This window comes from Phocoena phocoena, chromosome 8 (genome assembly GCF_963924675.1).
Source record: "Phocoena phocoena chromosome 8, mPhoPho1.1, whole genome shotgun sequence".
In the NCBI taxonomy this organism is placed as follows: Eukaryota; Metazoa; Chordata; class Mammalia; order Artiodactyla; family Phocoenidae; genus Phocoena; species Phocoena phocoena.
This window is the reverse complement of record NC_089226.1, coordinates 41469892-41490355: the sequence shown is the minus strand read 5'-3', so window position 1 is coordinate 41490355 and position 20464 is coordinate 41469892. Positions and strand designations below refer to the sequence as shown.

Below are 20464 nucleotides of genomic sequence, written 5' to 3'. Positions count from 1 at the left end.
CCGGGTACCTAGAGCCTGTCCTCCGCAACAAGAGAAGCCACCGCAATGAGAAGCCCGCACACCGCAACGAAGAGTAGCCCCCGCTTGCCGCAACTAGAGAAAGCCTGTGCGCAGCAACAGACCCAATGCAGCCAAAGATTTAAAATAAATTAATTAATTTTAAAAAGCAGGTTGAATTAAAAAAAAATAAGATCTGTCTCTTCCAAACATGAAAGACGTGTTCAAATCTAAAAGGCAGAGTTTGTGATCTACTGATTTTTAAATGGCTTTACTGATACATAATTTACATACAATAACAATCTGGCTTTACTGATACATAATTTATGTACTGTAACAGTCACCTGTTTAAAGCATACAATTCAATGGTTTTCAGAATACTTATGGAACTATGCAACTATCACCATAATCTGTAATTTTAGAGCATTTTCATCAGCCCCAGAAGAAACCTTGTACCCCTTAGAAGTCACTCTCTGTCCCTTGCCCCAACTTGTCCCACTTCCTACTGATTTTCACATTTTTTTTTTTTTTTTTTTTTTTTTTTTTGCGGTACGCGGGTCTCTCACTGTTGTGGCCTCTCCCGTTGCGGAGCGCAGGCTCAGCGGCCATGGCTCACAGACCCAGCTGCTCCGCGGCATGTGGGATCCTCCCGGACCGGGGCACGAACCCGTGTCCCGTGCATCGGCAGGCGGACTCTCAACCACTGCGCCACCAGGGAAGCCCTGATTTTCACTTTTGACTTAGACTTTTTCCCCTGCCTTTTATTTTAGATCTGTGAAAATAAAGATGATAGAAACCCAGAGAAATGCAGGGGTTTCCTTTCCTCCACAAACAGAAACTCCTTGGCTTTCTCACAGCTCCAGGTTCACTGTTTATGTTGTTTCAGACTTCTCAGGAAGCCTGTCTTCTTCCCTGTTGGCTGATAAATAGGTGAAAAGCACATCCTGGGGGAGGTAGGCAGATGGAAGGGAGCCACAATGCTCTCCCACTTATACCTGGGCATTGTGAAAAGAAGTGGCTTTCCTAAAGAATTACCCTCAGGATAATCGGGAGAGGAAGCTGACCTCCTTCCTGAGCACCGTCATACCACAATGGGCTGTGGCTGCATGACCTGGGCAAGGAGGACCTGAAATGACACGAGATCCTACAGGGGGTGGGGAGTGCAGACAGAGGGCAAAAGGGTTCCTGATCTTTTGTTCCTGGAAGAGCAGCAGGCGAACAAGAGCAGAGGCTGACAGCCCTTTCACCCGTGTATAGCCTCCATATAACAAGTATTTCTCATTCCCATTGTGACCTCTAACAGAGGATGCCCCCTGAAGAGGTGGTGAGGTCTGTGAAAGCCTCCCACCCGCCTTTGGAGAACACACTTACATCTCACATGGAAAGAGCCACCGTGACATATAATCTTCTGGGATAGCATGGCCTGAAAATGAAGGCGTCAGATTTGTGCTTTAGATGCTCCCTGGTGTGACCAGGCTGACCCTTAGCCAATATGACTCAGAGAGCAGGCTCCTGTTTATTCCTCCTTTATTACCTCAGTGCACCAGTGCATTCACACATCTCCATCCCCCCCTTGCTCACCCTCCCAACACACAGACACACACACACACACACGCACGCACACACTGAGCCCAAGGTCTGATCCAGATGCTAAAGCTTCTCAGGTGTGTTTCATTCTTGGATGGGCAGAAAAATTCATGTCAATAAAAAGTCATAGTGAGATTCAACAAAGGATAGTGGAATTGCAGAAAGCCTCCTCTTAGAATCAGAGGACCATCTCAAGGTATCATCCCAGGAGATGTAGACACAGTAAATGATGGATGGAGTGGGGCACAGGATCTCTTTTTGAGTTTCCCGGGAGGTTCTGATGGGTAGCTAGGGAAAGAGAAGTTACCAATTCTCTCCCTTGAAACTCTTGAGAACGGCCTTCTCTCTGTCATCTCTGACAATAGTTCAGAGGTGCCTAGCACTGTGCCATTCACATAGAGGAATTTAGGAAATGGTTTAAATGAATACTAAAGGCACACACTCCCTCCCCATCCACAGATACTCTCCCCACACACAAAATAATAGCCTCCAAAACAAACACTTTCTAAGTCTGTCTGTAGCAAAACTGAAGATTAGAATATGAATAATCCATCTTTTCTACAGCAACGTTTGTCAACTGATCCTTAATGAATTTCCTGTTTTGTTTTAGGCCAGGGGCTTAGGTGGACCACAGGGCTTCTGAATCGGAAGGCAGGTGTTTCCCATGAAGTCACTCTGTCAACCTGTCTGGCAGTAAAATACAGACGTATGAGCAAAGGATTGCAGTAGAAGGCCAGGAATGATACTGCGGTGGAGTATACTCATTCTGTTAGTATGTATCAGGTGGACCCTTAACCCTGGGAGAGAGGGTCACCTCTCCAACACCTGAGCTAACACCTGAGCTAAATTCGAAAAAATCTGTGGATGGGTGGGGCACATTCCAGAAAGCATTCATGGAGAGGCAGATCATTTCTGCAAGGGGAACGTGGGTTTCCCTCCCATGGGGAGTGTGTTCAGATGAGAGTGGAGAGGAGTGGGTTTGAAACCACTGACGTCAGACTGGGGCTGGAACCCACAGGCTGGGACTGGAACCCACTGTCTTTTAGTTAAAATCACTCGGGCTTCCCTGGTGGCGCAGTGGTTGAGAGTCCGCCTGCCGATGCAGGGGACGCGGGTTCGTGCCCCGGTCCGGGAAGATCCCACAGGCTGCGGAGCGGTTGGGCCCGTGAGCCATGGCCGTTGAGCCTGCGCGTCCGGAGCCTGTGCTCCGCAACGGGAGAGGCCACAACAGTGAGAGGCCCACGTACCGCAAAAAAAAAAAAAAAAAAAAAAAAAAAAATCACTCACTTGGGGTCAGGACTTACTAAAACTCAGGCTGTTTATGTCTCTGCACAGAAGGAATTCAGCGAGAGGCAAAGTGATAGGTAAGAAGTAGATTTATTAATATAGGGTGCTTTTGAGGGATACAAGTGGGCCGGCAAGGGGGCTCTGCCCCAAGAACTAAGTGGGAAAGAAGGTGTATTTAGGGAGATACACATTCCATGGACAGAATGTGGTACATTTCAGAAGGCGAGAGTGGCCCGAAATATGGGGTGGTTAATTTTTACAGGCTGAGTAATTTCATAGGCTAACAAGTGGGAGGATTATTCCAACACTTACAGGGAAGGGGCGGGGATTTCCAGGAACTGGGCACCACTCACTATTTGGCCTTTTAAGGTTAGCCTCAGAGCTGTCATGGCGCCTGTGGGTGTGTCATTTAGCTAATACTGATGTATTACAATGAGCATATAATGAGGCTCAAGGTCTACTGGAAGTCTAATCTTCCACCATCTTGTGCCTAATCGGTTCTAACCAGTTTTTTTTAATTCTCAACGGCTATGTCATTCTTTTAAAGGTTGTGCCCTGCGCCCTTCCCTCCTGTCTCAGGGTCAGCTTGTAAACAGCCATGCTACCTGCGGTGGGATTTTATTTTGAAGGCCATGTGAAGCCATCTAACCTCTGGTAGTCTTACTCCCACCTGCTACCTGAAAACAAAAATGTGAGCTCCTCAGCAGATTTCGATAAAATACCTTTTCTATATTTCATGTACCTCACCAGCATTGGGAGTGAGCTTTCCATGTGATTTCTCTGTTATCTCATGTCAATCAGCATATGCCATGAAAGGAGCCCAATCCATAGTCTCTTATCTTCAGGGGCATTGAAGAATCAAAAAATAGAATGTAAATTTGACCTCCTAATTGCCATTTGACAATAATCATAATAAAACTTGCAATAGACAAATTGAGTGTCCTTGACGGTTTTGTCTTCTCCTTCGCTTTTCTTTGCCTTTATACTCAAAGGGGTGATTCATTTATGGGAAATCCCATTCATAGGAAAGATAGATATTTCCCACATGGAACTTATTTTGTGTAAAGATTTAAACAAATAATACAAAGTGATAAAACTACAGTATATGAGATCTTCCGTATATGAGATATTATATTTGAAATAATTATGTGTACAAGTAGTTATTACAGAAATAACCTTCTTTGTCAAGTATAACCGAAAAGATTATATAAGCAGAAAAATGTTAAATAAGAAAAGTTCTGTTTTATAGCCTGAATCTAATCAGCTTCAACAACCTATTAATTGTTCAAGAACTCTTAAAATCTTTAATAAGGTTCCTATGGTAGAATATCAGTCATATGCAAATGAATCATTGAAGTTCCAGAAAAACAATGGTTCTTTAGTGAGGTTTCATATCCCCAAAGTGATGAAAATACCTCATATGTGGTAAGCAGAACTGAGAAACAAATTTTTCAAGTTTTCTTTGTAACTTTTATTTTGTTTGAAGAATAATTCTGAGACCATCTGACTGTCACTAAGGACCGGCCAATTATACTGTTCCCCATTGCTTTTGCTTTTGCTTTTGCTTTAACTGGACTTGCTTCCCACCCTCAGTAAGCTGCTTGCCCCAGATATTTAAAAGTCAAATATTCTCATTTCTACACAGGTCTGATTACAACAACTTCAAGGAAATTGGATCGAGAACAGCAGGCAGAACATTTTCTGGAGGTAAGCGCCTAGAGGGAGCCGGTATTCATTAAAAGTGACTTTTCCTCAACTGCTTTAACCTTCCACGGGAACTGGAACTTGAATGTGTGTGAACCGTGGGTTGCAAAATGCGGCTGTTTCTCTTGGGCTAGTTGGTTCTGAAGTTGGAGATTTCTGGTGCATTCCTCTGAATGCACTCCTGTGTGCAGAGAGTAGATGGCAGGGTGGGGACTTTGCGTTTCCTGAAAGCAAGCAGATGTATGGACTTTGTGCCCCTTTGTCAATAACTGGAAAAGAAAGTTCAGGAGCAGAGCCCTGTAAGCCATCATGGCCTCAGAGGTAAAAAGAGAGTGGGCCGAAGTGCCACAGTGAAAGTGAAGTACGTCCTTTGTGACGAAGTGCTCTGCTCAGCCCCTCATTTCTTTTCTTGGGAGAGGATTGAGAAAGAGAAAGCTGCCAGTTGATTCACTGCCGGAGAAGACTGTTTCTGAAACCATAAAATGTGCTCCTATAATTCATGAAGACAGAAACAGCAGCAATAAAAACTATAAGAGCATTATTTCTGGAGGAAAAGGACCAGGGATGAGAAAATAGATATGAAAGAGTCTTGTGGAACATTCTTTCCATACATAGCGAGTATCTTTATTGGGAAGCTCGAAGCCTGGGTAGTATGTATGACGCGGCGATTTAAGTGTGACAGTCTGATACCGAACGGATGACAATGCTTAGGAGGTAGAGCTTTGTTTTATTGTGCTCGTGCTGCTAAAATGATCTGTCAGTCCCAAGAACCACTCACTGGAATCCACAGGTCCTATATACACTCACACACTCCTCAGATCTCTTCTGAACTTCCCCTTTAAGTCAGTTCACCAGTAATGATTTATTTAGAGAACACTGGACTAGCAATCAGTGCCTTGGGTCCTAGGACTTCCCTGCTATGATTAGGTTGGAGGCTTGGAAGCTGTTTCATTGCCCTGGACTTCAGTGTGGCACATAATTGCTACTCCATATACCTCAAAGGATCTCTGTTAGGATCAAACTTGATATTTTACATCAAAGTATTTTTAAAACTCCTAAAGCACTACACATAATAAAGGATTATTATTATTATGCATCCTTGTGATAAGCCTTTTAAAACATTGCTACCGTCACATAAAGATGAAAGACTCCAGGCTGCCGGGAAATAATTATTTTAATTCTTTTTCAAAATCATCCTAATGGTCTACATACCTGGTCCAGAATTAGAGTGGGTTTGCCAGAATAAAAACGCCTTATGTTATATTCATGGGCTTCTTTCCTTTGCAGCAGTGTCCAGGCCTCCTGGAGAGGCTATGTTCTCAGGTAGTTGAACCTATTACCTCCCAGCAGGGAAAACAGAGGGTGTCTCATTAACTGGGGGATCTGCCTGAGATCACTTACTGCCTTGTCCCTGGAAAGGTGGTGTTCTGGGGCTGTTTGGGGGCATGCAGAGTGTGACTCTAGGGAAAAGAGGCAAAAGTGTTTTCCAGGCATTTGAATACACTTCCCAAAAGAATCCTAAACAGTTTCACATCGTTTACAGACTTACATGAATACTCACTCAGCACTTTGGTCCTTTGGACAACACGGGTGCTCAGTAAAACGTAGTTAGTATCATTGTGGTTTTATTATCATATGGTGTCACAATACCTGAACTCTCCTACAGATTCAGCTTCAGCTCCACACTCCAAGACAGACAGTAGCTCCAGGCAACTGCAGGGCTGAAGGAGCCACAGGCAGCAACCACTGGACTCAGCCCGTGTCCCCAGGACTGAGCTATGTCTCAGGGATACAGAATGAACGGGAAGGATGGGGAGACACGTGATCAATGAATACATGCTATCACTTCAGACACAAGCTCTCTGAGACCACTCAAAGAAGGTTCCATAATAGTGCTTGAAAATGAGGGGGTGATAGGCAACATTCAATGGGGCGGTTAGGAGGGCCTCTTTGAGGAAGTGACATTTGGTGACATGAAGCCAAGGTTCTGTTGGAGAAACAGAACCCAGACCAGTGTGATTGAGTGTAAAGTTAGAGGGCCGTAGAGGTGATAGGAAATAAGTTGGAAAAAGCAAATAGGGCTGTAGTAAGGATTCTGAATTTTCTCCCAAGTGCAGTGGAAAGCCAGTAAGTAGGGTGGGTCGGGGCATGATAAGATTGCAGAGTGAGAGATCACTGGCCGTTCTGAGCAGAATCGGGCTGGGACAGGGCTTCCGTAGCAGGAAGACTGGAAGGCGGGTGCTTTGAGAGGGACCCAGGTGAAAGATGACGGTGACTTGGATGAGGGTCTAATACAAATCCCATCATGATTCTAGCTAGCAAGCAGATATGGGTTTTCTGAAGTTTCCAGGGTAGAGATTTAAAAACCTACAGCTCATCTGAATTACACTAACTCGCCCCCCAGCTCTGCCCCCATGCCAGGATTCCCCATCACAGGTGCTCTTTCATTTGGTAAACTACCCTGCTAAGGTTTTCAAAAACCACTTGAATCTCTATCTCCTACTCTTTCTGTCTCTCCTCCTCTTCTCTCTCTCTCTCTCTCTCACGTACAGTCTTGCTCTCACTTTCTAAATTGTACAGTTCTTAGCCACATGGTTTTTTTTATATATATATAACATTGCCGTGAGCATTTGAATGGCCTTCATTTCTTTTTTCTGAATGGATCATGGACAGAATATTGCTTTAACTCAGCCCTGCAAAAAAAGTGAGTAAAATAATATCATTCAGAGTACAGAAGAGAGTTCTCTGCTGTACACAAATTTCTGTAACTGCTGACACATTTTGTGAGTTGTAAGCACTGGGTGTGGGTAATTAACCTCCTGGAAAGCCTTTAATTGCCAAGATAACCCTATGCTCCTTTTAAACTCACATTAACCTTCTGGTTCTATTGCATATCTCTCCTTCCCAATCAAATAAAATGGACTCTTCTTGAAAGGATCCATTTAGAAGCTGACCTGGCAGGTACACTTCTGCATAGGTAGCCAGAAGGACATTAATGATTTGTTTATAGTTTGCTATCCCCATGATGGAAAGCACTTCAATTGTATACTGCGGGTACTCTGCCTGTGCATTAATTTCAGATACTTAGCTTGACTGTGTATGCGCTGTAAGGGTTTTGGAGTCTGTAGAACATTCATCTCAAATCTGTGACTATAAGAAGGGATTGTCATTACCAGAATCTAAGGAGCTTGCTAAAGAAACAAGAGCAGCAAAGGACTACAGAAAACTTCACAAGTACAGCTTATATTTCTCTGGTGAATTCTAAGTGTTACTTCTTGCCTAATTTGGAAATCTGTTATGTGAAAATATTGGCCTGATCTTTTCCCCTGCCATGAAGTGCAAAACTATGGAATTTTCAGCTTATTTATTCAAAGTCATACGCATTCCTTGATAGCCAGTTATGATTGCAGTGGAGGTAGAAGGCTAATTCTAGCAAATAGATGCACAAAGTTGAAAATGATGCACAAACTAAACGGTGAATTAACATTTTAGCTTAGTGGTTGTGACTTTAGCCCTGATTACCTCATTAACAGAGAAGTCAGCTGTGAAATAAGGGAATAAATGCACTAACTCTTTCTTGTGTTATAATCACTTGTATAGATTGTTTCCTCACCTACTAAATTTAATCTCCTTACGGGAATGAAACTTGATTTATCAAGATAGTACATGGAAGTGGTGTGGGAAAGCATGGATGTTCCATTCAGGCAGGCCTGGGATTATATGTGGGCACTGCTCACAGAACTCAGACAGGCTCTCAACTCTCCGAACCCCCTTTCCTTCATCTGTAAAGAGCGGATAATGGTTTCTAACATGGGGTTGGTATAAAGAGCATATGAAATTGTTACCGAGTCCAAGCTCCTACTGCTCACTGCATGACAGGCCAATGAATCAAGAGACACGATGTTCCTCCAACAAGACAAATGTTATTCTCTGTTCTACAACTTTATGTGAATGGAGAAGTGTTATACCTTTAAAAGGCAGAGGCTTTAGAATGGGCTGTCATGTATATTTCACTCTATAAGGCAACATTCTAAACTTGTAGCAGAAGCAATAGAATACAAAGGTTAAAGTAAAATAAACTGATCCAATATGGAGTCACGTTTGTTCAGATCAGGCATCTGAACTATGAAGAACAATATCTTATGGAAGTCATCAGCGGTTAAATGTTTAGAAACCAGAGAATGTGGACGGTTATATTCTATTTTAGCAAATACGTTTTACAAAATACATACATTTTGGCGAAATAAAAGATTTCAACTTGAAAAAAAAAGAAAAATGAAAGGTGAGACGTCCCCAGGATGACCTCTGTAGGACGATGTGTTCCACGGACAGTGGCGGGCGTTGTCAGCACCAACTGTCTTACTCACCTCTCTATTTAGAGCATCTAGTTAAGTACCTGGAAAGCAGGGGGCACTCAATAAAAGGTGTGTGAATGAATGATTACTCTGAGACCTTTATTTTACTCCTAGATGAGATCACGGAGGTGGGTACTAGCACACAGGAAAGTGCATAGGCTGGGAGACAGAAAGAATGGACTGTTCTGCCTCTCTCCATCTGCTTTGCCAAATTAAATTATCTCTGATCCTCCATTTGCTCATCCGTAAAATGGGGCTACTAATCCCTACTTCATCAATGAACTACACAGAGGGTCTGGCACGTAGGGACACTATTCTGTTAAACCGTTGTTTGCCCCACACTCTTTCCCCTCCCTGCTCTCCTTGTCCTCAATAAACACCTTGTCAGTTCCATTTCTTTTTCAGAGCTGGCCCGTGTTTGAATAGCTTACAGCAGTTTGATTATTCTTAAAAGTTATATTCATTTAAATAATGCTATAGTCCCAGCCTAATTATGTGTGAATCTTTATCTTGTTTGCTAAAAGAGTATGATTTTGGGCTTCCCTGGTGGCGCAGTGGTTGAGAGTCCACCTGCCGATGCAGGGGACACAGGTTTGTGCCCCGGTCCGGGAAGATCCCACATGCCATGGAGCGGCTGGACCCGTGAGCCATGGCCGCTGAGCCTGCGCGTCTGGAGCCTGTGCTCCGCAATGGGAGAGGCCACAACAGTGAGAGGCCCGCGTACAGCAAAAAAAAAAAGAGTATGATTTTGCCTCTCTTTTGATCTTGAAATGCTTTTCTGTTCAGGGGCAGATGGTTCTGGTAAAAGTCTCCCGAAGAGAACAGAGAGAGTATTTTATTTGAAAATCAAAAAAGATGACAAGGCCCAGTATAAAGACAGAGGATGAGAAATTATGTTTTCCATGTGGGTATATCTTGAAGTAGCCCAGAGAAGGTGGTGAGATTTTATAGTGCAGTCAGTATAAATAACAAAACACATTACAGAGGAATATGCTAGATCTATAAGAATGTAAATTATTTAGTATCTGTCTCTTTAGAATACTCATCCATCGTCCTCTGTAAGGTGCATCTCCTGTGACTACTTTTTCTTCCTGTCTGAAATTCTCATCCCTTTTTATAGTTTTATTTTCTGAGGGGAAAAAAATATTGCTCTTCGGTAAGTTTTTATAACATTTCCTCTTGCCTTGGGATGCAAATTGATTTCTTTAGTGAGTGCACATCCTTAGTGGTTTCTTACTTTAGTAAGCAGCTGCTTTTGAGGTGATGGTAATTTCTGGTGGTGAAGAGTTGCAGGTCTATCTCAACCCATTAAGCCGTCTATATTTTGATAATTTATCTCCAAGTGAAATGGCAGTTTCTCTCATTAGGCCCTTTTTTCTGCCATCCTCAGAAAACTTCACAGGAAGTACCAGTAGGCCTTCAGGAAAAGATGTGTGTCCATGCACAAAAACAGCACCTGTAGCAGGCACGGGCCTCGAAAGGAGAGTGATCGTGACTTCTGTTCTCCAGAGCTCCCAAGAGAGCCCCAGAAGCCTCTCTTACCGTTCTTTATTTCTAGGACTGTACCTTCTCTAGTCTTAGTTGTTCGTGTTTGTGCTGTATCAACTTCGATGGAGTTAATGGCAACTCACTCTGTTTTTTCTTCCTTTCTTCAAGGCTTATTCTGAGCCTGGTATTGGGCTAGGCACCAAGGTTCTGTTTTTGGAGTTAGTATGTTTTTCCCACTGGGTGTTTGTTTCTTTGCCTTCCGTGCTGAGGTCTATTCACAGAGATTACATTGCTGATTATTTATGAGCTACTACAGTTAGCTGCTGTCTTGGAATCAGGGGGCTGTTTTTCATTCAGGTCATCCAAACTGCTTCTCTCCCATTATATAGATGCAGAAACTGAGACCTAGAAAAGATAAGAGACGGGTCCAAGGTCACACAATCACTTCATAGTAGTGTCCAGTATAGGTCTTCCTCTTCTTATAGAACATATATAGGCCTATACGTCCATCAGTGTGTTAAAGTGTGGCAAACGGAATCATATTTTCCCACTCTCGTTTTACAACAGATTTACCGAAGGCTCAGCTCAGTCCCCCCATCAAGAATCAGCATACACGTGGAGGTTTTCTCTTACACTCTTTGGCTGTTCTTTTACCACCCCCTCAGCTGTTTGTTCTTCAGAGTAGTAGGCCCAGCGTTGGACAGGGGCTCGCTCTGCTGCTGGGCCCCAGCCCAGGCTCCAGGACAAAGTCCATCTGAGAAGATGCTGTGCCTGTCTTGGGAGTGCCAGTGTGGACTCCAGCAGAAGAGTGACTGTATACCAGGTGTTATGGGCTGAACTGTATCCCCTTAAGATTCCCCTTAAAATTTGTATGTTGAAGCCCTAACCCCCGGTACCCCAGACTGTGACTGTATTTGGAGTTTTTAAAGAAGTAATTAAATTAAAATGAAGCCATTAGGGTAAGCTCTGATCCAGTATGACTGGTGTCTTTACAAGAAGAGGAAATTTGGACACGGACACATCCAGAGGGAAGACCATGTGCAGACACAGGGAGAAGACGGCCGTCTATAAGCCAAAGAGAGAGGCCTCAGAAGAAACCAGCCCTGCTAATACCTTCACCTCAGACTCCTAAGACTGAGTCCCCCTAAAACTGAGTTCCTCTGCTGGGTTTATGATTAACCTCTCTATCCAAATCTTTACTCCCTTTCTTTTCCTGAACCTGTCCCCCTCAAGATTGAGGAGTATCAAAGAAGAGGGGGAATTGAAACTATGCAAGGCCCCGTGTCCCTGTCCTTTGAAGGAAAAGGCTTTTGCTTTAGTCTCCCAGGCCTTCCTTGAATCTCTAAAGGCTGACTCAATCACTAATGATTAGAAAAGGTGAAGAGGTAGAAACAAAGAAGAGCTGTTGGGCTGGGAAACTGGTAACAATTTAGACTATAAATACGCCACACCGCAGAATCACCCAACTCCCAGTTCCCTGAAAGATATAGATGAAGGCCTGACACTCACTTCTAGGTTGTTTTTACAGGAAACAGACCCCTACCAGATGAAAACCACTGACCGCAAGAACATAGGCCCCAGACTGGTTGAAACCAGAAAGTTGATGATGCTTGAAACTTCACCTTGATGCCAACCAATCCGAGATTGTGCACAAGCCGATCACACACCCTGCAGCCCCCTCCTTCACACTGCCTTTAAATCTCTTCCCTGAAAGACATTGAGGAGTTCCAGGTCTTTTGAGAATGAGCTGCCTGTTCTCCTTGCTCGGTGCCCTACAATAAATGCTGCACTCTCCTTCACCACAACCCGGTGTCAGTAGATTGGCTTTACTGTGCCCAGGCGAGCAGACCCAAGTTTGGTTTGGTAGCACTCCTAAACCTCCAGCATCGTAAGAAAATAAATTTCTGTTGTTCAAGCCACCCAGTCTGTAGTCCATTGTAATGGCAGCTCTAGTAACTCATACAGCAGGCCAGACCATTCACTGCCTGTCCCTGCCCCTCTCTTCTCACACCACCACCTTACAAGGCTACGTACATGCATTAGACTTTACTAAGGGACCAGGGCAACTACACTTACAGTGTGGGAGGCTAAAACCTCCATCTAAATATGATTATCTCCATGTTCCACACTCCATACTACAAGGTGGGGGGGGAGAACCTGCAAGTGAAAATTCTTCACAGAAGGCCTCTCCTGCTTCCCTAGGCTCAAGCAACTGCCTTTCTGACTGCCTGCTTCCTCCACTCTCCTCAGGGAGCATTTCCAGCTCATCTTTCCCAGAAATCTTGTCTCTTTACCCACAGGAATTATTCTTGCTCAGGAACAAACCCTTCCCCATCAGTAGAGTTTCCTAAATCAGTGTCATTTTTATGTCTTATCAGTGCCCCAGCAAACCAGGCAGGGATGGCCTGGGGCACTCCAGTCTAGTTAAAAAGGAGTATTGGTGGTGGTGGTGTATGTGTCTGTGTGTGTGTGCACACATGCATATGAGGTAAGAGCAAGGGTTGCCGTTCTAATTCCTGCAGAGCAGTCTAGGTTTGTGTGGGTCCTTAAGAATGATCTTTTGTGAGAGCATCCCCAGCAGTGTGAATTGCAGATGGACCACTTGATTTTCCCAACTGACTGAAGAGTAAATATTGAATCAGACACACAAGCAAATTTTTCAAAGCAAAAATTAATTCTAAGATAGTTTGTTCAAAACAGAGTTTGCCAGATGCCCACAGGACTGGGCAGGTAATTCAGAGGACCAGCACGTGTGCTGGTGAGGGTGGAAGGGAGAAGTACTGTGGGTCTCACCTGCCCCTTCTAAAGAAGTTCAGCCAGTGGCAGATGAAGCAGCCAGTTTTACCAGAAAGTCTTATTTTTTCTAAAAACAAAAACAAAATCAGATCTGCATACCAAATTTGGCACCTCCATTTTTTTGTAACACTTTGTAAGCCAGTGAGCCCCTGTTTTGCAACATTTGATATAAAGGAAGATTTCTTACTTGCCTCATAATATGTAATCATCTCACGGGGGAAGTAATTCACATGTATCGTAGAATGCAATTAATTTCTTGTCATCTTTTCACCCATTTTTTCACAGCATGCCCCTTTGGGCCCATAAAAAAAATAAGAGATGAGCTCAGGGCTAAGTCTTAAGAGAGCCTGCTGTGGTTGGAAATGATAGAGAGTACGGAGTTGGTTAGGATCTCAGCTGAGGGCTTTCTTCCCACTCAGCCTCCGTGTGAACCGAGGGAAGGAGGGAGCGGTTGCTTTGGGTCCTTGGGTGACAGAGAGTTGCTTGGGCATCATGTCTTCTTTGTCTGCCCCTGTCAGTTCTCCACCTCTTAACCTTGCTTGTCTGTGCCCCTGGTTAGCCTCCAAGTTCATAACCTGCAGGAAAACACTTACATATGCTAGGAGAGTTGTCTGAAATAAATCTTTGATTCCATAAATAACCACCCTCTAATTTACCTGTTTGTGAAAGGTTGCATTTGTTTTGTTTCCCCTTAAGTCTGAACTCTGATTAGTAGAGTAACAGTGAATGAAACCTGTTCCCTTGGACCTGGGATGGTCCTTCCAGCCAGTGGCTCAGTATGGAAAGGAGCGGGCTTTTGCGCTCTGCTCACCGGAGATGTGCAGGCAGATAGATAATTGCTCCAGTGGGATCACAGCTTGTTGAGTTGCACACACAGGCTGCAGGGAGCCAAGACTCTGCTTTTGTTTTCACTTAGGAATGGTTTCCTGATGTGGTGCCATGCTGCTGCTTCCTTCAAGTTTCGGGGGCAAGCGATGGTTGGGTCCTGTGGGCCGGCGGGGGGACCCCTTACCCTGCAAGCCTGGTATCACACAAATGGCTTATCCCATTTCAGAGAAGAGGTTCAGATTTCCTGCCTGGCTCTGAACAATCATGAGAACTCCCAACAAACCATACGGCCTGGAAGCCCGGACTGGCTTCTCCACAGTGCCGAGATGGTAAATTGACCCTCTGCCGTTTGCTTCCCTAGCTCCTTTTCCCTCTTCTCCCACTGTGTTGCTTTTCTAGTTTATCTGTGCAACACGCTCTGTGAGCTACAGAATGATCCGTCCAGTCTGATTTCATTGGGGCGCTGCAGAAACCACCCACACCCATGCCTAACACCATATATGACCCAGCTGAGCACTTTAAGTCTGTCTGTGGGAAAAGAAAAAATGGAGTGGCAGCAGGTTCAGAACCTGAGATTTCAACTCAATTGCCTCTATTAGTGAAAAGGAAAACTACTTTGGCTTGCTTCCTGCATGCCGCAGACAGCTTTATTCAAATGAGCTGTTATTTTGGGACCTTTCAAGGGACTTGCTTTCATGACAAATCAGGGGCTACCAACCTCATCTATTTTGCAGCAGGACTGGTTTAGTGAAATGCCGAGAGAGTTGTAAGGAGGATACAGATGATTGTAAGGAAGGTAAGTCAAGAGAGTCCCAGATTTCAGAGCCCAGGAAAATAGGTCAGTATGTTGGAGCAAATACAGTTCCTCTAAAATTGAGAAAACCTGTGATAAATTTGGTTATTTCATCTTTTTGGATGTATTTTGCACAATTATTTAATATGACTCAGTGAGAAATAAGGCATCTCTCATAACAATGTCCTACTTACAGTAGTCCTTTTAAAGTTTACATCGAACTAATCATGTACAACAAATGTAGACAGAGATGGTTAAAGCATAGGATCTGGAGACAGAGAAGCCTAGCCACTCACTAGCCACGTAACCTTTCTTAATCTACCTAGCCTCAGTTTCCCCACCTGAAAAATTGGGATGATAATAATAATTTTTTTTCATAGGATTTTGTGAGGATTGGCATGGTGCATGTACGTTGTGCATATTAAGAGTTTAATATGTGTCAGCTATTATGATTAGAAGCTTAAAATCTTCCCTCTTGATTCCTGAAGCAGTCTTCTTGTGGCAGAATTCAGAGCACTTAGTGCATTATATTACATTGCATGTTGGCTCATGGTTGTTGAATACATTTATAGTACTTTAGCAAGATAGCATCTATGAATGTACCTAGATCCTGGCATATGGTGTGCACTCAAAAGAGTACTAATTTCTTCCTTCCTTTTCTGGAGACAAGCCCAAAGTTTCAGAGATTTATCATCTTCCATTTGCCAGCATCCATTTAAATGGATTATGACCATCTAAGTTGGAGCAGCTCATTCTCCAAAGATAGGCACAATAAGGAGTCACCCGTGGGTCTAGCCTGGCTATGAAGAAGGTCACTGGGGCTCTGCTGGATGATGTGCAGTTCCCCTGGCTTTCTAAGCCAAACTCTGAGATGGGAGACTAAGGCATCCTAGCACAAATGGCAGAGCTGTAGCATTCCCAGATAGTTAATTTCTCCAGGTTAGCCATCTCTAGGCCTAGCCAGCTTCATCACTAACTCCCAAGCTTTCCCCAGAATTATAGTGACTTTAAGGCCTTAAATTGTGTTTAGTTGTTAATATTTAAACACATAATGGGAATTTTTCCTGATTCATTCAGATGTCAACACCTCAGTTGAATGGAAATAATAAAACTGATCATGAATAGGCAAGAGATTCTCAGTAGAGGTCTTCCACACCATGGTTAATACCCAGTGACAGATACCGTAATTCAAAATTTGTTGCCCTTGGTAGATTCAAGTTCGGCCTCTCCTCAGGCCATCTCAGCTCTGTTAGCAAGCTGCAGGATGGGCTCCCTAGAGATTCAGCAATGTCTCCCTTCCTGGCCCTGTCTTTGGCGGAGGCCAGCAGTAGGATGGGGGGGCCAAGCTAAGGAGTGCCCCTCTTTGTACTCCCAGCACCTAGAACAATACCTGGAACATCATGGGCATTAAAGTTCACAAAAGATTGAACTTTAAGTTTAGGGCTCCAGGAAATCTACAAACCAGATAACCCATGCTTTCCAGGCTACAGTGATCCGTACTGCCCAGAAACCCCCAAAAGTCGGTGCCTAGGCAAGAGGTTGGCAGGCCTCCCCTGGTGCCAACTGCCATGCAGGAAGAGAAAAGCCTTCACCCCACTGCATCCCTGTCAGTACAGAGGCCTCTTGCAAACCCCAGTGCGTGTTCGGAGCCTAAAAGCAGTTCTTACATCACATTTACCTCCCTGAAATCTGTCATCCTCAGGAGGTCATAAATACATAATTCAGAAGGAAGACTTTTCATGAGGTACCCTGTTATAACTCTTGGCATGCCACTATACATTTTTAAAGATGCTAATAAATCTTTAAATTGGACATGGGGCTAAGTTCCATGCTAAGGTATACTTTGCTAATATGTAATTGAGATAAAATCTACTTTTAGGATACTATTTCAAATGAAACAGGAAAAGCTCAATATTTTTTAAATGTATAAGTACTCATTAATAGCCCTCTTAAGAAGCTTCACAAAGACATTTTTAAACTAAGAAACTAGTACCCACGGGGCAGGGGGCCTCTGACCAATCAAGCCCTGTGTTCTGAAAAAGCAGAATGTCTTCTCCATATAGAGAGAATTGATTTTCTCTTGTGTTGCCTTTAAATTGAGTGTTGTGAAAGCAACTTTTGGTACCCCACAGATACCAGATGACTGAATTTTTCTCTTTACAATGTGGGGCAGCCTCTTTGCTGCCTTTGAATAAGTTTGGCAAAGTCTCACCTTTACCATCACTACCATCAAGTCAGAAAGGCTAAAATTAAGTTTAAAGCACATTATAGCATTGCCAGCAGAGAGACAGGGCTACGGCAGACAGACTCTTGTGGTGTCCAGGAATTAGAGAGGTGCTTTCAGCTAGAGAACACGACGGGGTTTTTATTTAGCATTTTTACAACAGGAGACATTGTTCTGTCTGTCAGTGGTAGCAGGACGTGCTTGCTCCACCTCAGGATGAAGAATTACAAATCTCTCTGTGCAAGACTGTGACAGACTCATGATATGTGCTTAGATACTTGCACAAAACCATTTACCCGTCTTCAAAAATGATGCTTCCAGGAGCAGCTCATTTAAAAGTTCCTGTCATATCACAAGGACATCCATATGTAAGGAAGATTGACCTCAGTTTCTAATGGTTTAAAGCATGTGTCTGTACACTTCAGTGAAAGGGAGAAAATTAGAGTTTATTTCAAAACTCTTCTTTTAGAAATTACTTAGTGCCTATGGTAGGATTTTCTTTTTTAAATACAGTTATTTCAAATTACAGAATAAGTAGAAACATGTAACTATGATGTACCAGAAACATGTTATATATAATACACATTCATTGTTTAAAAAATAGAGAGAGAAAGATAAGCAAAAAAGAAGAAAAATGTAACACTCATAATTTCCCCATGAAATGATGTTTACTTTTTAAGTTTTGGAGTATAAACTTTAGGAACTTTTATTTTGCATTTATGTGTATAAGCTCGTATATTACATATAATCCTGCATAAAATTTGTCAAAAAGATTGAAATCATACTATACCTATAGTTTTATAACCTCCTTTTTGCATTTATCAGTTTATTGTGGGAAATTTTTATGTTAAAAAATTCAGATTCAGTATGGCTTTTTTTTTTTGGTTGCATGAGATCTCATTAAATAGCAGTCTGTGGTAGGGTTTTTAATGACCTTAAGTAATGGACCATCATCACTTATTCTGGAAGACTGCATGGATACAGCCTAGCCTCCTAGCTCTCCTATTAACACTTCTGTGTGGGTTTGGAGTCCACTTTCAAGCAGGCATTTCCTTAACCTCCTGCTTGTAGATCAACTGAAAGAAAGACCCTGGACATGATCTAATATCACTTAGCAGATTGTTTCAGGCCCTTGACCAGCCTGCACAGAAATATAAGCAAAAATCCTTCCCTTGGCTGAAGTTGTGAGACCCTACCTTATAGAATTCACTTATTGAAGGCAAAAGTATGCAGCGTCAGAAAATATTTACATAAATATCTCCAAAACACTTGAAAAAAAGGGACTACTGCATATTCACGCATGTCATTTGGAAAATTATATTGGAAACCTGAACTCGTAAACTAAATAGGTACGTTATACTTCTGAATGTTTTTTCCACAAACATGAGCTATCCCCATCTGTTCCACTGTAGATTAATATTTTCCTTTATAACGTTTTCTCAGTGAAGGCAAAATGATGTATTGTCAGCATCTTTTCACAAAAATGCAAATAAAATCCCACAGAATCATAAAATTTCGGCGTTAAGCAGGCCTTAGATATCGTCTACTAGATGATGAACTGTTTAAATCCCAAATTAAAGATCTGGGTCAACATTTGCCAAATGTGGGCATGCAGGCGACATTCACATTTGGCATGGCTGTCTGCATTCTCTACTGGTGACAAACTGTGGTGTCAAAAGAGGGAAAGGATCCAAACCAAACTGTATCTGAGGCTTGACACGTCTTTGAGAGGGTACATACGCCTTCCCGTGCTTCAAAACAAAATCCCATCAAATCATGCAAGGAGAGCTAGTAGGAAGAAGGGCAGCCCTGACTCCCTATACATGTCACATCAGTTTCAACTTGGCGCTGGTAAGTAAAAGGGACTCTGGAAAGACTCTGGTGTGCATGCCAAGAATAAGTCATCTTTGCACCCAGAGAGACTCCACTTTCAGACAACCTTGAAGTGTGGTTTTTAGTGAGGGAGGGCAGGAAAAATAATATGCTTCTATGAAATATCCCTTCTTAAGGTAAAAATGGAAAGAAATATATCATTCATGAGTATGTCTCTGTTATGAGACCATAGGTTACGAAGTCCTTAATGACAATTTCAGTTTTCCTCCTGGCACTGAGGTTACACTTATTAGACCCCAAGTAAGTACGGGTTGAGCTGAATTGAAAAAAAAAAATGTTCTTTCTCCATCCTCTTTATTGTGGTTAGACAGAGGAAGGAGAAAATGAATCTCAACTCAGTTACAATTAGTCCTTATCCACAAGGAGCTTAAGCTGCATAGGCCTGTGCCCAGATATTTCCAATGACATAAATATGTAACTTTAGTCATTTGACAAGTGGCAAGGCCAGTTCAGAAACCATAGAAGGAAGCAGCATCTATGAGGTTGCCTGTTGGTAAGACAAATGTATCTGGATCATGTTTCTCTACAGTTCAGCTTCATTATATTGTCCACGTTAGGGTCACTTAACCCCAGGACAGCATGCACTGGATTCTGTGTTTGTTTAATAAAGGTTTTATCTGGAGACACCATTTCCAAAGGCCAGACCCAGCCTACAAGGTTGAAATCTGACCCATTTACGTAAGACATGATACACACTTCTTACCACTTCACACAGGTGTTCAGGCATGAAGCCTGATAGCACATTGAGGAGGCAAGCTGGTGGAAAGGACAGCTACTGGAAATGATAAGTAGGCCCAGACATAGGCTCATAGGATCAGGAATGATAGGTGAATCACTGAGAAGAGAGCTGCCTTTGACTGCCATAGCCAAGGTTTGGAACAAGAGTTCAAAACCACAAAGAATTATAAGCAGAGGAGAAGCATTTTTCCTGCTGCTTTTCTGTCCTCTCCTTGATTGTCATACGTTTCATTGGCATCCAGATGTTCCATTACTTTAGCTACCAACTTGAGAAATTACATTATAGTTACTTTCAAAGCTGTCAGAACACTAAACTCAACAGTGACAGTTTATAACCCATTTTCTCTAAAGTGCTTAATTTTTTCTTCTTCTAACCCTGATGGGCTGGCATTGAAATAAAGTTAGGATTCTGAAATTCAGTTCGTTTCTGTGTATGCCAAGTTATTCTTGAGGCTCATCCACATGCATATTGCTTCTTGCATGTACATATTGGGTATACTGTACTTGAACTTTTCCTCTATTTGTGTCTAGATTTGTTAAAAAAGGAAATTTGCTTCAACTTTGAATATTTTCACTCATCAATTTTTAAATTCTTTTGGCGTTCAAATGTATGCATTTTTTTCAGAAAATAGAAGGCTAGTTAAAAAGAGCAATATTATTAATTTTGAGAATGCATATTTCCCCAGTCAAATAAAAAACACAGTGGCACATAATATCATATTTTACAGCTGATTTAAGATTTCCCAGAAAACTCCATTTGTAATTTCCAGTTGC

General features: G+C 42.7%; 1 protein-coding gene across 3 annotated transcripts in view; it reads left to right on the top strand.

Annotated features, from left to right (window-relative positions):
* The window catches only part of FAT3 (FAT atypical cadherin 3), a 550552-nt gene that overhangs the window by 335178 nt on the left and 194910 nt on the right, over nt 1-20464 (top strand). For all 3 annotated transcript variants that reach the window (XM_065881705.1, XM_065881704.1, XM_065881703.1), the window contains exon 3: nt 4517-4578. In XM_065881705.1, the coding sequence (XP_065737777.1) occupies nt 4517-4578 (62 nt within the window). The remainder of the gene's footprint in view (nt 1-4516; nt 4579-20464) is intronic.